Raw genomic sequence first — 17,479 nt, forward strand, 5'->3', positions numbered from 1 at the left:
TACAAAATTCAAAACCTTCTTGCAATCAAGATATGTTTTATTGTTTGCAAGATTTAAGATTCGACAACAGGTCAAACAAAGCTAATGTGTCATTCTATTTCCTATAAACCCATGCAATAAATTGTTAGCCCATATACCAAGTCTCAGCAACAATAAAGCAGATTTCTGGGAGTCACTATTACTCTGCACACATCACACATGTGGTTATAACCTCCTTTCCAGAATCCCACAGGGAAGTCCTTCTCTCAAAGGTCTCACTCCTTCAACTCAATCCCTTTCCCACTGCTAGTCTTCTTCTAGTCTGAATTTTTCTATCTCCCTTCCTCCCTTCCCCTTGAATAATTATTACTATCCAGTTCTAGAAGACAACATTGGATTGGTTTGCCATTCATTGGGCTGGAGACAATAGGTCATGAAGCACAAACCCTCTGGTTGCATTCAGGATCCCACAAATGGCTTCTCTACCTTTATCCTACCACTTGTGCATTCCCCTCTTTTCACTATTTCCCTGAATTAGGCTTAGGTGTGGGTTTCAATTTTAGAGCAAAAGAGAAGATAAATGCTCTCAGGGTTTGTGTGATTCTGCCACTATGGCAAAAGGGTAGATGAGATGGATAAGAGCTTTTGGTTTCCTGACTCTCAGCCCATCAGTCTTGAGCAAGGTTCTTTTCTCTACCTTCTCCAAAGGCTGAACCTCCACCCAGAATGGCAGACAGTGGGGTCTGAGGTTACTGGATACATAGGATGGCACCAGTAAACTCCTGATACCCCTTTCCCCATGTAGATCTGTGGGATCATTTGAAATTCTCTAGGACAGCCATGACCTGAGCCTCTCTGGGATGCAAACAGACAGTGGAAAGTCTCTGGGAGTCAATAGGAGATTTGGAAGGTAGAGAATTGAGGGTTTGAATTCCTCTTTTGCTTTTTCTCACTAATGTGTGACCTTGGATACAATCTCTCCCAGTTTCACAAGTGACTAGGACTAGCGGCACACTCTTAACACCTCTCACCCCTACCTCACCCAGAAGATAGTCTCTTCCTTCTCAAGAGCTCAAGGAGAAACTGGATCCTCTGCCCCAGAGCCCAAAGAAGGGAAAAATCTTTCCAGTAAAAGAGGCAGTAAAGGTATGGATGGGCTCCTGAGTGACAGCATTGCTAAATGTCACCCAGCCCACCTCATAATCAAGGGAGACACGGATTTGCCTGGGATTCTCTTCCAGGGACAACCTGGTAGGGTAGGAGCCCAAGGCTGAAACAAATCCCCAAGCCAGGCGCACTGCCCATATCCCCTCCTCTGGCCTGAGCCGGAGCTCCCCTTTCCGACGGACATCGTGGTTTACTACACCCATTGTGCAGCTGCCCCCATGGACCAGGTCAACAGCTACCACCCATGTGTGCCTTCCTCCCACAAAGCCAGCCTGGGCTAGGACACAGATGGCCCGGTCAAAGCGTTGTGGACTGTCTGGTGAGGTCTGCCATTTGTAGGAGAATTGGGCCCGCTGATAATCTTCTGATAGGAGGAGTTTGGGATGGGATGTCTGGGGGTCTAAGGAGATATGAGCTGAGAGAAAGAAAGGAGTGCATGTGATTAACATCAGGGTCATAATTGCATGGGGAAAAGTTTTAAAATTGCATTTGGCCTCAATTTTTTGCTGCATCTGGGCATCCTGGTCCCTTTCCTTTTCAATCCACTATGGACCAAGATGGCACCTCCCTTTATCTGAGTGGTCTGCCCTTCTTAGAAAGCAGGCTTAAGCTGAAAGTCAATGGACCTCAAGCGTAGTGTGAACTTTACCACTAACTTGCTCTGTGATACCTAGGACAGTAGGTATCATGGGACTTAAGATGGAAGAGCTTTTAGAGACCATCTAGTCCAACCCTCTTTATTTTCCAAAAGACAAGTATATATAAATATATATTCTAAAATATTCCAAATCTGGTTTAAAGCTCTCTTCTAGGAAGCCTTTCCTAAGATGTACTCATTCCACTTGGATTTATCATTCAATTTAACAAACAATTCTTGGGGATTTAGCAAAGGAGCAAACCTAATAATAAGAACTAACATTCACATAGCACTTACTATGTGCCAGGCACTATGCTACATGCTTTACAATTATTATTTCATTTGATCATCTCAACACTCCTGGGAGGTAGGCACTATTATTAAGCCATTTTATAGATAAGGAAACTGGAACAAACAGAAATTAAGTGACTTGACTTGTCACATAGCTAGTAAGTGTCTGAGGCCAAATTTGAACTCAGGCCTTCCTGACTCCAAACCAATTCTATCTACTCTTTCATATATGTACCCTACCCATGAAGTACTAGCTTTTCTTCCTTTGGTAAGACCTTCAGAAATATCCTTTACAGAGCTCCTGGATAATTCTCTCTCCTTGTTTTGGGAAGCCCTGATACTCTTAGCACACACACATCCACATTTTTCTTGACCCCCAAGACACTCACCTGGTTCATAGTCCAATTCAAAGAGCAGTTTTTCTGTGGGAAAGGAACAAAAGAGCAGATGGGATTTAAGTCAGATCTAAGAGAGAATTTAGAGAGAGTCTAGTTCAGTCCTTCATTTGACAGATAATGTAGCTAAGAGCAGAAAGTGGGAGAAAGGCTCAGAGGGATCCACTGAGGGGTGTGCAAATTCTAATTTGTTTGTGAGCAATAATTGTCAAATTTTTCATGTGAGCATATATATCTCAGAAATGTGTAACTGCTACAGATCAGGAGAAAATGTTAATAAGGCAGATTAAATTTATAAGTATATATGCATACATTTCAGCCTGGTTATTAAATATTGACCAGCACACACACACACACACACTCTCTCTCTCTCTCTCTCTCTCATTGGCATTTGGGGGCAGCTAGGTGGCTCAGTGGATTGAGAGCCAGACCAAGAAATGGAAGGTCCTGGGTTCAATTCTGGCCTCAAACACTTCCTCGCTGGGTGACTCTGAACAAGACGCTTCATTAACACCCCCCCCTCCCTTGCCTAGCCCTTACTAATCTTCAATCTTGGAACTAATACACAGTATTGATTCCAAGATAGAAGGTAAAGGTATTAAAAATAATAATAATTGATATTTACATAGTATTTTAAGGTTTGCAAAGTGTGTTACATTTACAATTTCATTTGAAGCTCACATTGTCCCTGGGTTAATGTCAGGATATGGAGAAAACAGGAGGAAAATAAAGAAGAAATAGGTTAACATTAAAGAAGGCAGTAAGGTATAATAAAGACAGCCCTGAACTAGAAGTCAAGAAACTTACATTCAAGTCTTGGCTCTGTTACTTATTGGCTGTGCAACCTTGGAAAAACCATTTCCCTTCTCTGGCCTTGAATTACCCCATCTGTAAAATGAGGCAGTTGGGCTAGATGGTGTTTAAAGTCTCTTCCAAATCTAGCATTCTTGATTCTCAATTATGAATTATCAGCATTTATTATAAATGCTATTGATTTTTCCTATTGTTGATTAATTTTATTAATAACTTGCTTTGTTATTTTTCTATTGATAATCATCTGGATCCATTTTTCTAGCACTTTAAATAGCTTTTTTTCAAAAATGTTCATTATTGTTTATATTATTAAAATTATCATAATTTTATTAACCATGATGTGGCATTATTTAATAGTATTTTTATAATTATCAACACACCATCCCTGTAAAAGGGGACAGAGATTATCCTCCTTATCTTGACAAATCTGTAGATATGCAAACTCAGATACAAACTGGTAAAGCAATTTGCCAGAAGTAACGCAGCAAATCAGCAGTGGAGCTAGGAAGCAAATGCAGGGTTTGTCCATGAAGAAAGAACTTTACATCACTTAGGACTTCAATGTCTGGGGTTTCTATGCAAAAGCTGCCTTTCGCTGCCCTGGGACCTGGAGATACTGGTTCTTCTTACCTAGAAACGTCTTCATTTCCTTCTGCAGCTGAAGGGCCTGTTGAGGAAAGTCCCGGATCCTCTCACCCAGGTCAGGAGAGACAGCCTCCGGTTTCCGGCACTTCCGGGCTTCACACCTAAAAATACTCAGACAAAAAGAAAAATACGATGGGATCCTAGACATCATCCTGCTTGGGGGATCTTTGAGCACTTTGAGCTGGTCATTAGTCCCTTTTAGCGCTGGAATCCCAGCTCCCTCAGCCCAGGGACACTTTTTTCAAATGATGGAGGCCAATCTAATTTTTTCTCTGAGGCTTTTTTTTTTTTAAATTGAGGCTAGATTTACATATCTATGGGCAATAAGTATAGGGATTACACTTGTGATTTCACTGGTGGATGATTTCACTCCCAAGTGAATAAAGTCCTTCCTCTAAAGCAGAGCAACACTATCTTTGCAATTTTATAGTCTTTGAAAGTTGCACTGAGGGGCAAGCCAAGTGGCTCCATGGATAGAGAGATTCTGTGTTTGTTTTTTTAAACCCTTACCTTCTGTCTTAGAATCAATACCACGGCAGAAGAGCTGTAAGGGCTAGGCTATGAGGGTGAAGTGACTTGCCCAGGGTCACACTGTTAGGAAGTGTCTGAGGCTAAGTTTGAACCCAGGACCTCCTGGGCTCTAGGTCTGGCTCTCAAACCACTGAGCCACCTAGCTGCCTCCTTCCATGTTTTTTTGTTAGAGGTACTGACTGTTGGGCAAGTCCACTTCACTGCCCAGTGACTCCATGCAATACTCCAAGCTCTGTTACAGAATAGTTGCATTGATAGATAGTTTCCTCTCTGGGAATTCCCCATGCCAGTGTAATCATAGGTCTGAATCAGATGATGATGATACAGTATTAAATTAAAAGTGTGTTTGTATACATTTGTAAGATACAAATGATACATCAATGTACATAACTGAGTAAGTATGTGTATGATACATATGTATATGCATTTGTGAGAAAGAGAAGGGAAGAGCAAGAAACAATCACTTGCCTGATCAGGGTGCTCCTGATGTCCTAAAAAAAAAGAGAAATACCAGGCATTCAGTTCCCATGATTCCCATCTTTCCTGCAGGTCACTAGAAACTTGAGCACCACAGCCACAGGCATCTGCCCTGGGGCACAGTATCCTAGGATCCCACCATTGGCTGGGACTCCAGAAGTCATATCTAATTCAGGGCTTACCCAATCCATGAATCTCACCTACAACGTTTCTGGCTAATGCTTAGCAGTTATCCAACTTCCCCGATTGGCCATTCCCAAGAGGCAGGGAATTCACTACAGGTTGAGGCAGTCCATTCAACTTTGAGACAATTAATTATTAGGAAGATGTTTTTCCTTACGTTGACTAGAAATCTGTCCCCCTCTAATGACTTTTCCCCCTATTTTCTTTTCTTTTTATGTTGAACTTAAATAAAATTAATATTTTTATATGTAATAAGGAACGCAAGGAAAAAAATATATATATATATATATAACTGTGAATCTCAATTTTGTTGAGTTTGCTTTTCTTTTTAATATAAAAAATTCATTTGTAACTTTCAAAGCTGTCCTGTTTGTGATTCTTTCTGGTCTTCCTTTGGTTCACTTCTCAGGATGGGGATGGGGAGAAAGGTATTATAGGGTATGGGTGAGGAGGGGAGGAGTCCTATCCCTGACTTCTCTCCAGGAGTCTGCTAGTAAATATTTAACTACCAGTTCTCTAGAAGGGGGGAAAATGTCTGCATAACATGCTTTTGAATTTACTCTGCATTATAAACATTTACTCTGTCACTTTTTAAAGTCTACACAAGGAACTAAACAAGAAATTAAGCCCTTCTGTTTGTCTTTGCTGCTGTTGTTTTGTCAATTATTGGAATCTGACTTCTCATAACTCCATCTGGGGTTCTGATACTGAATGGTTTGCCATTTCCTTCTCAAGCTTATTTTACAGAGGAGGAAACTGAGGCAAACAGGATGAAGTGACTTAACCAGGGATCACACAGCTAGTAAGTGTCTGAGATTGAATTTGGACTCAGGTCCTCCTGACTCTAGACCTGGCACTCTATCTACTGTGCCACCTAACTCCTCAAAATTAAGCCCTGATGTAGCTTTTCTATAATTTTTGAGGTATAAGATGATCCTGCTGAAAATTTAACAGTTGATTCCTGCACATAACTAACTCTCACCCATTTATTTCCTTCCCCCATAACTTCCATCTATTATTTTTGCCATGTCTTCCTAGCCCTTAGGGAAGCATCTTCACAGTAGTGCCCATTCTCCCCTGAAGCCTGACTACAAGTCCAAAACATCTTCACTGCAGAAGGAGGTTACTTAAGTCCTTTTGAACTTTGAAATCCCGAATATCTGTAAAGTGACTACTTCACAAGGTAGTCCATTTTGTTGTTATTCTCCTCTAATTGTTACCAGGGACTCAGTGGATAGAGCACTGGCCCTGAAGTCAAGAAGAACTACTCGAATTCAAATCCAGCCTCAGACACTCAGTAGCTATGTGACCCTGGGCAAGTCACTTAAACCTGTTTGCCTCCATTTTCTCATCTGTAAAATGAGTTAGAGAAGGAAATGGCAAACCAGTTAGAAAAGGAAATGACCCCGCCCAAAAAAAGAAAGAAAAGAAAACTCCAAATGGGGGCACAAAGAGTCAGACTTAAACACGATTTAAACAACTAAATGACAAATTGTTACACCTCACCTCATACTGAGGTGTAACATACAGACAAATTGTTCCTCCTCATACTGAGTGGAAATCTGCCTTCTTAAACTTCTATTCATTGGTCCTAACTCTGCCTTACAAAAGAGAGAAGTGATAAAGAAAGCAGAGGAGGAACAGGGAAGAAGAGGTAATCACATTTTTATAGAGACTTACATAGCATTTTTTCATGATAACCCTTGGTTGTTGCATTTAGCACAGTGCTTGGCACTTCACAGGCACTTAATAAACAATTATTAGTTGATTGATTCTCCGTGAGGTAGGTATTTATAAATTGGTTCATATATTTATGTATTATGTGTTTATGTATATATTTATGTATTATATATTTATGTATATATGTATTATATATTTATAAATTTTAATAGGTTCATTGATTATTTAAAGATTCCCAGGAAAGGGGATTCCATAGGCTCCCTCGGTCATCCATTCTCATCTACCTCAACAAATAATATTATGCCCATCTTACAGCTGAAGAAACCGAAGCCCGAGATTAAATGATTTGCCCCTGGTCCTATAGTAAGTGTTGTAGTCTCAAAATGCCAGACAGTGTCTTTTTGCAGTGTGCCACAATACCTATTCAAATGACTTAGATGGGAAAAAAGTGGGTCTCTCCACATTGCTTACCTTCAGTAGCTCTCTTGCTGGGCACTCCAGTTTTTCCTCCAATTCTGAAATCAAGGCGTCAAAACGGCAGATCTCACTCTGGACAAGGGACTCAAACTCATCCTTCTGCTTCAAAATATCTTCATCCAGCTCTTCCAACTGGGTCAAAAGCGAGTACTGCTGCCTCTCCAGGAACCGGCACATGTGCTCAAATTCTAAGATGACCTTCTCTTTCTTGGTGGCCACCTGAGTCTAGGGGAGCAGGAAGAAGGGACAGAGAGATGCCTGAGAAATGGCTGCCACCACCTCTTCCTCTTCTTCCCCCTCCTCTTCCTCTTCCCCATTCTCCTTCTTCACTCCCATTTCTTCCATCTCTACCATTCCATCTCCCTCAGTTTAGTGACACTGATATTTCCCTGCATGCAACACATCAAAAGTCCTGAAAAGGAGCAGCTAGATGGCTCAGTGGATAGAGAGCCAGTCCTGGAGGCCTGGGTTCAAATCTGACTTCAGATACTTCCTGGGTGACCCTGAGAAAGTCACTTAACTCCAATTATCTAGTCCTTACAGCTATTCTGCCTTGAAACCCATACTCAGTATTGATTCTAAGACAGCAAGTAAGGGTTTGAAAATTATAAAAGGCATAGAGAACCCATCTGCTTTCTCTCTCACCAACTGCAGTATAGTCTGGAGGGCTAGAGAAGGCAATGCCCTACTGGACCCTGCCCAGATTGAGGACTCTCCAAAAGGAGATCACCTACGGGAAGAAGATGGTTAGCAAAGGAATGGCTTACCAATAAGACCTGGATCCTCTGATCTTCCCTGGACTGGATTCCTTGAATATCTTCTCTCTCATTCTTCAGAGACTCCAGACACCTATGGATTTGTTCCTGAGAAGAAGAGAGAAGTCATCCTTAGGATGGAAAATCAGAGGAATCCTCTGAGGGTTAGAGAAATTTATCTTTTTCAAACACTTGCTTCAAGGCAGGCCCTACCAATGAGACTCTGCTCTCTCTTGATTCTCTTCCTAGAGGCAGCAAGTATAGTTTAGTGACTACGATATGGTTCTTGGAGTCAGGAGAACCTGAGTTCAAATCCTGCCTCTGACACTTACTGCCTATGTGACCCTGGGAACAAATCACTTCATCTCTCTCTGTGACTCAATTTCCTTATCTATAAAATGTTAGACAATAATAGCATCTACCTCCCAAAGTGGTTAGGAAGACCAAATGAGACAATATATACAAAATGCCTTGCAAACCTTGCAAATGCTAAGCTAGCTCTATGTCCTATCTGACAATTCTCTCTTAGGCTTAGAATCAAGAAGACTCATATTTCTGAGTTCAAATCTGGCCTCAGACATTTACTAGCTGTGTGACCCTGGGCAAGTCACTTACCCATGTTTGCCTCAGTTTCTTCATCTGTAAAATAAGCTGGAAAAGGAATTGCATACCACTTCAATGTCATTGCCAAGAAAAACCCAAATTGGGTCATGAAGAGTCAGGCATGACTGAAATGACTCAACAACAACAAATATATACATAGACACACATACATATTATCTTTGCTAGACTACAAGTTCCTTGAGGACAGGGACTTTTTAAATTTTTGTCTTTGTATTCTCAGTACATATACATATACATATACATATACATAGTACATGCTTAATAAATGCTGATTGATCATTTATTTATTTATTCACACACAAAGGAGATTCCATAGACATTCTCAGTTGTCTATTTCCATTCACCTCAACAAACATCAAGTATCTCTGTAAACAAAGACAAAAAAAAACTTAACAGTTCCTGGCCTTAAAGGTCAAGATTTACTTTCTAATGAATTCAAAATATGAAATTTCCAGAGGTTTTGTGGAGAACATTCAGACCCTTGGCTCCCTTTCTCATATTTGATTCCCTCAGACCCCAACTCTGTTTCTTCAGAGCCTCTTGTCATGATCTTCCCTCATCAGATAACCCTCTCCTTCATTTTGGACCCCATACTTGAGCCTTTATCTGTTCCTTGCACTCTACCTTACTGGGAATTTAAAGGCCAGCCTCAATCCATCATACTGAATCTTAGCCCTCTCTCCTCTGGCTTCACCCTTTATAGAGTATGGTCAACACATTTCTCATTTCTCTTCTTCCTTTAAAAGCAGTGTTTCTGGTTCAATCCAATGCAACATAACAAGAATTTATGGAATTCCTACCGGGTATAAAGCACTGCAGGATACACTGGGGATACAAAAACAAAGACAAAAGGAAAAACAGGCCCTGCCTTAAAAGAGCACATATTTTTTAGAATACATAAATTTAGAATACAAAAAAGAATACATAAATAATTTGAGGAGTAAGAGACCACTAACAACTATGGTGACCAGAAAAAGTTTCCCCTAGAAAGCAGCACATGAGATTAATCTTTAATAAAACTAAAGATTCTAAGAGGTAGAAATGAGGAAAAAGGGAATTTCAGGCATGAGGTACAGTCTATGCAAAGGCACAGAGATGAGAGATGAAACAAGTACATTGGTCTGGCTAGAAGTGAGGGCTCAAAATGGAGATAATGTAAACATGGAAAGTTGACTAGGGCCAGAATGTAGATGACTTGGAATACCAGGCTAAATAATTTCTATTTTATCCTAAGGCAATGGGGAGCTACTAAAGATTCTTGAGCAGGGAAATCCATGGTCAGATAAGCATGATATGGTATTTGTATTAGATATTATAGTGTAGAGAAATAGTGTGGGGTAGTAGATAGAGTGAACTCTACTCAGAGTCAGGAAGACCTGGATTCAAGCCCTGCCTCAGATACATTATAAATATGTGATTCTGATCAAGTGAATTTACTTCTCAAGTGACCCTGTGACCCTGAAGATTCTCTAGGAATACTGCAAAACAAGTTGCAATAGTACTGAGGATCCCTTCCATCAATGTACCCCTCTCCAAAATAATTATGGTGTTTAGGATTTTAGCTTTAAAGGCTCTTCTCTCTCTCTCTCTCTCTCTCTCTCTCTCTGTCTCTCTCTCTCTCTCTCTCTCATTACCTTTTGACTTAGAATCAATACTAAGTATCAGTTACAAGGCAGAAGAAAGGTAAGAACTAGGCAATTGGGGTTAAGTGACTTGCCAGGGCCACACAGCTAAGAAGTATCTGAGGTCAAATTGGAACCCAGGACCTCCCATCTCCAGGCCTGGCTCTCTATCCACTGAGTCACCTAATTGTCCCTAAAGGCCATTTCTTGCCAATATCCACAACTAAATACTAATAGGTATGTACCAGAGTTATTAGGGAGCTCCAAGCATTGGGATAACCCTCCCCTACTTTGCCCCCCTTTCTTACCCTATAAGGATCTGCTGCATCCTCCAGAAAGCGAACAGTGTGAGTCCTGTGCTCCAGGGCCTCTCGGCACTTCACACACAACTGCTTTTCATCATCCTCACAGAAAAAGTAAATTTTTTCCTCATGTACTTCACAGAGGTCCTCTCCCAGGCCTGAAGGGGGTGCTGACTTTAGCTTCTCTATGTTTTCCACAACACTAGCCAGTTGCCAATTAGGCCGGAGTCCCCCAGGATGGAAGGGATCCTTGCAGAGTGGACATATGGGTTGCTCACCAGGATCAGGACCAGGGATTTCACAGTAGCGAGTAAGGCATCCTCGACAGAAGTTGTGGCCACAGTCAATGGTAACAGGCTCTCTCAGGATGGCTTGGCAGATGGGGCAACTGACCTCATCTTCCAGGCTGGTCAGAGAAGCAGCTGAGGCCATAGTGGTCCCCCAAACCCTTGGTGTCCTTGGGGCTTATCCTTCGTCTCACCTTTTTCTGTTTGTCCGGCTGGGATAGGAACAAGGGGAAGTGAGGAGGGGACAAACGTATGTGCGCTCAGATATGCACAGGGTCAAAAACACATTCAGACAAACACATACTCGAGTACACATTGATATATGAACACTGCACCATCACATTTATACACAGTCACATACAATGTCAACACAGTCACATAATAGCCTTAATTGCCCCACACACAATCAGACACAAATGTGGCTGACCATGTGGAGCTTCAGGACTCCAGGTTTCTTTGTCACTTTCTCCAACCAGAGCCAATGCACCATACCAGTCAACTGAGAAAGGGCAATGGTAGAGGAGAGGCTTGCAGAGACTCCAGAGATGACCTTAACAGCTCTCAGCTTTGGGCTCCATGATGTGCTACTCCCCATCACCTCTGTCAGTCTGGACAAGCATGACTAGAGAAACTAAGCCCAAGCTCAACTCAGCAATGGTAACGAGACTGACCGTCTACTACAAAAATAGCGTCTCCTCTTCAGCATACTGGAGTATAGGAAAGGAGAGAGCACTGGGTCATATAGGGGTAGTGACAAACCTGACCTCTCCCAACCCCAGTCCCCATCAAGAGGGCCAGATGTCTCCAGGAAGATTGCTCATATCAGCTGTCTCAGGCTACTGGCAGCTGTTCTGCAGGGGTATGTAGGAGTTCTGATAAGGGACTTGGTCCCTGGTGTTTTCAAGGAATTATATTCATTCTAGCTCGCCTGAGCAAATTAGGATAGGAAATGAGCTAGGCAATAGGGCCAGGTAGCACAAATGGTGCTTGGAAAATAGGAAAGAAAAGTGATCTGATTTGAGGACTTTTCTTGAGGAGAGGAGAGACAGGGAGATGGTGACAAGAACCTTGGTCTTGGAGTTGGGAGACAGCTCAGTGAGTGTGGACCATTTGTTTAACCTTGATGAGCTTCAATTTCCTCATATGTAAAATCACTGTAATTACCTACATTACAACATTATTGTGAGGATTGAATGAGAGAGTGGGTTTGTACCTACAGATTAGGTGCCCAACCTTTTTTTTTTTTTTTTTTGCATCATGGGCCTCTTTGGCAATCTGGAGATAAAAGTTCAGAATAATGTTCTTAAGTGGATAAAATGAAATATGTAGACTGCAAAAGAAACCAATAATATTGGAATATAGGTATCAAAGTTGAAAAAAAATCATGGTCCCTAGGATAAAAACCTCGGCTATAAAGTTCTATATAAATGTAAATAATAATTATTGTTATTATTAGGGTTCTGATATTAATATTTATCATACCCAAATATAGCCTATTAAGATGAGATTTCTTTGGGGGAAAAATAAGAGAAAGAGAGAGAGGTATTTTCTAGGGGAAAATATAATTTTAGGCTGAATTTAGATCTTTTACCTGCCAGATTTGAGAGAAAGTACAACCTATATTCAGACCATTATGGCACATTCATCATTTCTTCAGACACAGTCTTTCTAGTTGTTGACTTTTATACAGCACTCTAAGGTCTTTTCCTCACAACAAACTCCTTGAAGGCAAGTAAATACAAGGGAAAGGACAAAGTATAGTGCAGTGGCAAGAACTTGATTTCAGATGCTGATTCTACCATTTACTACCTTTAATAAGAATGAGCCCCACATAGAAAAGGGCCTCCCTACAGCAAGGTCCATCATCATGTGGCTTAAAGGCAGGCTGACATCATGTGGCTTAAAGGCAGGCTGAATAGGCAGGTGTATTCTTCTTCATCTTTCTCCAGGGGAGACTTTCATTACCACCACATGAGAAAGGGGGCCAGAGGCCACCATTCTGCTTTCCTCAGAGTAAGGGGTACTGGGCTAGAAATTCCCTTACTGATTCCCTAAATATTGTTCCTCTGGGGGATATAATTGGTTTTGATCTAACTTTTGATCATTTTGTCCTTTTGAGGGGAAGTGGGACCCTAAGCTCTATACTACATAGAGACTTCAGAGAGTTTCTCCTTGGATGAGATCAAGGTCTCTCTTGATTTGGCCATTACCTCTCTTATTAGAATTAATAACTGATATACCAACTTTCTTACCTATATAAAATTTATATAAGAATAACTTACATAAGCTTTGAGGTTATCTTTGATGAGGAAATTAAAAGGAAACAGGCAAGTTTCACATGCATTATTCCATATTAGACAACCTTTCCCATTATATATGTAATGAGGTTTTGGCACATGCCTAGATCACCTAAGTTGGAGACACCAGAAACCTTCTTCTGAAAGAAGACATCCTGCAAGCGTCTATCACTTGAAGTAGGAGGTTCCTTCCACTGGCTGCAGAACTAGTCTATGAGACTCTCATTTTCTTTCTCTGTCTGTCTGTCTGTCTGTCTGTCTCTCTCTCTCTCTCTTGTCCCATGTAGTAAGCTGGATAGAGGGAAGAGCCACCTTTCCTTTCCTTTTAGGCCCTATGACCCTTTGCATTTTGGTCTTGTTGCATTTGCCCTTCAACAGGGAATGGATTCACAGACCCAAGAGTTTGGGATTTGGGGACTTGCAGGATTTTAGGACAGATATTGCAAACTAGCAGGAAATCAAGCAAGGCAGAATTTTTAATACTTGGAACTTGGTGGGACAAATGCTATATGGAAATAAAGCTAAATTGTGAATCTCAGTGGTGTAGAGGGAATTATACCCCTTGAGTCAATGAGTCAGTCAATAAATATTAATTAAATACCTACTATGTGCCAGTCACTGTACTAAATACTGAGGATACAAAGAAAGACAAGACGGTTCCAACACCCTGAGGTGTTAGCAGGAGAGAATGTTTGTATGTTTTTTATTTACTTTTAAAGTAAGTACTCCTTTGAAGAAGCTAATTGATTATTGAGTGGTTAAACAGAACCGGGGAATAAATATAGATATATAAATATAGATATAAAATAAAACTCCCCAAAATGGGGAGACTACAACTGGTGATGGCTTAAGCCAAAAGGCAGAGATAAAACCCTTCAACTCCCTAAGAGTACAGGAGAACCCTGGAGAAGGGGGTGGGGGATGTAATGTGCCAACATTCAGGCAGTAGGGGCCAATGTTACATATAAAACCAGCAGTCCTCAAGGAGGGTCACATCCATTTCTGAGTTCTATTTCTCTGATAAATGCATGGAGACTATTCAGTCCAGTACTAACATAAACTATGTATAATACAATTTCATAATTTCATTTCAACAATAAGCAGCAAAATTTTGAAGACTGACATACACAGCAGTATAACAATAACTTATCTGGCCTTTTAGGATTATGTTGAAAATTTTGTTCTCAAATTATAGCCTAGAAGGGAAAAAAAAACAAGGAAAAACATTTTAATAAATCTCTACAATGGTCAATGGAATAAGCAGCCTTAGCTTGAGTGAAAACAGCCTTACTCATTTTTATCTGTGTTTTCTTTCACAACATGACTAATATGGAAATGTGTTTTGCCTGACTGCACATGTATAATCTTTATGAAACTGCTTGCCTTCTCAATGAGGAGGGAGGGGAGAAAGGGAGGATGGCTGAAAATGTGGAACTCATAATTGTGAAAAAAGAAAGTTAAAAATTGTTTTTACATGTAATTGAGAAAAAAATAAAATGTGATTTTAGAAAAAAAATATTAAAATTAAAAAAAATCAGTCTTATTCAAATGTTTAAAACTAGATCCTCAAGAAGCCCCTAAATGCATCACTATCCTCCTTCATTTCCCCACATAACTCTGAGATTCCCCAAAGTTTCTATGCTATTGAAATCCATAAGCTCGAGCTCTAAGTAGCAACTCCGTGCCAAAATATGTCAAACATTCTAAATCAGAGCAGGAGACAATGAATTAAAATAGAATGCATGGGAAATGATGTGGAATCAAATTAGGTCAGAAACATTCCCCAATTCATCCCCCCAAGATCCCCAGGCAGTATCAGAGTAGCTTAGTGGTACAGTGGATAGGGAGCACTGGACCTGAAGTCAGAAAGATTTGAGTTCAGATCTATCCCCACATACTTACTTGGCCATTGACCCTGGGCAAGTCACAACTTTGGTTAGTCTCAATTTCCTCATCTGTAAATGGGATGAATAGTAGCACCTACCTTCCATGGTTGTTGTGAGGATCAAAAGAGATAAAAAATCATAAAGTACTTAGTACAGTGCCTAGTACTACTAAGAGTTGTTTAAATGGAAACTCTTAAAATTATAGGTTAGGGCTGAAAGGAAACAAGTATCTAATTAGTGCCTACTATGTGTCAGGCACTGTGATACCTCATTTAATCCTCATAAGTACCCTGTGAGGTGGGATTTGAACTTGGGTCTTCCTGGTGCTCTATCTGCTGTACTATCCAGCTGGATGCAACCACAAAAGCCATCTAGTCTCTAATCTAACCCCTTGTTTTCACAGGTAAGGAAACCAAGGTCAAGAGAGCTTAAGTGATTCATTTAAGACAATGAAATTAATAAAAGTCAGAGATAGGATTTGAACTTGGACAATCCTAAATCCAAGTCTTACTCTCTCCATTCTTTCCAATGGTTCTCGAAGTGGTAGCCAACCCTCAGTGGTTCCCCAAACCAGGGGATCCTCAAGGTCAAAATTCTTTTCATAATAACATTAAGCTATTATTTACCTATTAAAATACTGTTCTCTTTACCAAATACATATATCTGTATGAGGCTGGACTTTCTATACTTCAACCAAAACAATGTAACACAACAGACTGAATGCAGAAGAAGATATGAGAAACTAGCAGTCCTCACTTAAGCATTTGCAAAAATACATAAAGCAATGCCATTCTAGTCGATAATTTTTTGTTTTGGAAAATGTAGTTTTTTAACTTAAAATATGCTATTTGTTTTGACATATAATGGAATTATTATTTTTAATTAATAAATATATTTAAATTTTATAAACTTTAATTTTTAATATAGTAAATATAATCCATATAAACAAAAGCCCTTTGAGGTCCTTGACAATTTTTTTTTAAACCTTTACCTTCCATCTTAGAATCAATACTGGGTATTGGTTCTAAGGCAAAAAAAGTGACTTGCCCAGTGTCACCCAGTTAGGAAGTGTCAGAGGCCAGACTTGAACCCAGAACCTCCTGTCTCTGGGTCTGACTCTCAGTCCACTGAGCCACTCAGCTGCCTACTCCCTGACAAGTTTTACAAGAATAAAGGGGTCCTGAGACCAAAACATTTGAGAACTGCTGATCTAGACCTTGGTGCTTCTCAACCACTTCCCTTTCAGGCTTAGTGAAATAATGTTCAACTATTTCTCAGGTTTTAGAGCTCCAGGATGTCAGGGCCAGCTCCTTGTCAACAGTGTACCTCTTCCTCCATTTTCTGTCATCTCTGTCTTTTGGGAAACTTTACTAATAATTCATGCTCATATGAATTTTCTGGGTTCTATGGTCATTGATTTCATTTGAGCCTCACATCAACCATGGGAGGGAGAGAGTTATTAAAAGAATTATTATCTTCATTTTGAAGATAAACTAGGGATCAAACAGGTAATAGAGGACAAAGACTGGAAACCAAATCTTTGGGTTCCACTCTCCCTTGTGATTTTGTCATTTAAAGCACCATATAGATGGAAGTTATGACCATTACTACTCTTTCCACCAAACCTTTTTTGAAAAACTATAGGGGTGGTTGGAAGAGGCATGGATTTGAGGAAGAATATGGGGAAGGGAGAAATGGAAAATAAAGGAAAGGAGTTTGAGGCAAGAGTTGGAAGGAGTCCATTGGAGGGGATTGATCTGTCCTTATACATTTCTAATTTGTAATGAGCTACAGTGGAGTCCTCCCCCAATGCCGGAAGCAAATCACCACCTCTTGGACTTTGCAGTCCTGGGCACTCCCTGCTACCTTAGGTTTATGGCCTCTCACCAGTTTATTTAACAAAAAGTCTCTCCTCCCCCTTCCTGAACTCCCTTAGATCTCCTCTCTTCCCTCCAATGCACACACTAGCCAGGGTGAGGCATTCCAGAACACTATGCTTCCCTAGCATCTTTCATCACCTTCCCCTCCCCTTCCCACAGGAAGACCTTACAATAAAACCTTAATAAGAGCTTGACTCACTTGGCAAAGGTCTTCAGTTCTGGGACCTAGAGAATGCTGGGTAAAGAAAAACTGATTCCCTGGAGTTTGAACTTTCTCAGCTGACACTTAGAAGCTGGGGGTGTAGGGAGGAGTAGGACGGGATAAGACAATTTTCCTTTCAGACTTCCATAGGATCACAGGGCTTAGAGCTGGAAGGCAACTTAAATATCATCTCTAGACCAACCCACCCCCCTCGTTTTACAGATAAGGAAACAGAGGCTTGGATCTCTTTCTATTCTTTTCCTTCACTGACTTATTTGAATAGAGAGGAAAGAAATTTTATGGAAAAAGTAGCAGAGTCCCAGAGGAGCTCAAACTGGGATAAACCGTG

At 40.6% G+C, this 17,479-nt stretch overlaps 1 protein-coding gene across 1 annotated transcript; it reads right to left on the minus strand.

Annotated features, from left to right (window-relative positions):
* Positions 1–19: 19 nt before the first annotated feature.
* On the minus strand, positions 20–11,254 carry TRIM10 (tripartite motif containing 10). The gene is made up of 7 exons (XM_044672389.1): positions 10,585–11,254; positions 8,043–8,138; positions 7,270–7,500; positions 4,927–4,949; positions 3,913–4,028; positions 2,464–2,496; positions 20–1,561 (listed from the first exon to the last, which is right to left on the minus strand). Exons 1-7 carry the CDS (start codon positions 11,008–11,010, stop codon positions 1,044–1,046), a joined length of 1,443 nt encoding a protein of 480 aa, XP_044528324.1. The 5' UTR covers positions 11,011–11,254; the 3' UTR covers positions 20–1,043.
* Between the last annotated feature and the right edge of the window lie 6,225 nt (positions 11,255–17,479).

This window comes from Gracilinanus agilis, chromosome 4 (assembly GCF_016433145.1).
Source record: "Gracilinanus agilis isolate LMUSP501 chromosome 4, AgileGrace, whole genome shotgun sequence".
Taxonomy (NCBI): Eukaryota; Metazoa; Chordata; class Mammalia; order Didelphimorphia; family Didelphidae; genus Gracilinanus; species Gracilinanus agilis.

What these genes read in the sequence shown, in the direction of transcription:
- TRIM10 (XM_044672389.1), bottom strand. Translation starts at nt 11,010, where the DNA reads ATGGCCTCAGCTGCTTCTCTGACCAGCCTGGAAGATGAGGTCAGTTGC. An exon ending in ATCAGGAGCACCCTGATCAG is followed by an intron (nt 4,029 to 4,926) that starts GCAAGTGATTGT and finishes GAGTATTTTTAG; the next exon opens with GTGTGAAGCCCGGAAGTGCC. An exon ending in TGAATTGGACTATGAACCAG is followed by an intron (nt 1,562 to 2,463) that starts GTGAGTGTCTTG and finishes TCTTTCTCTCAG; the next exon opens with CTCATATCTCCTTAGACCCC.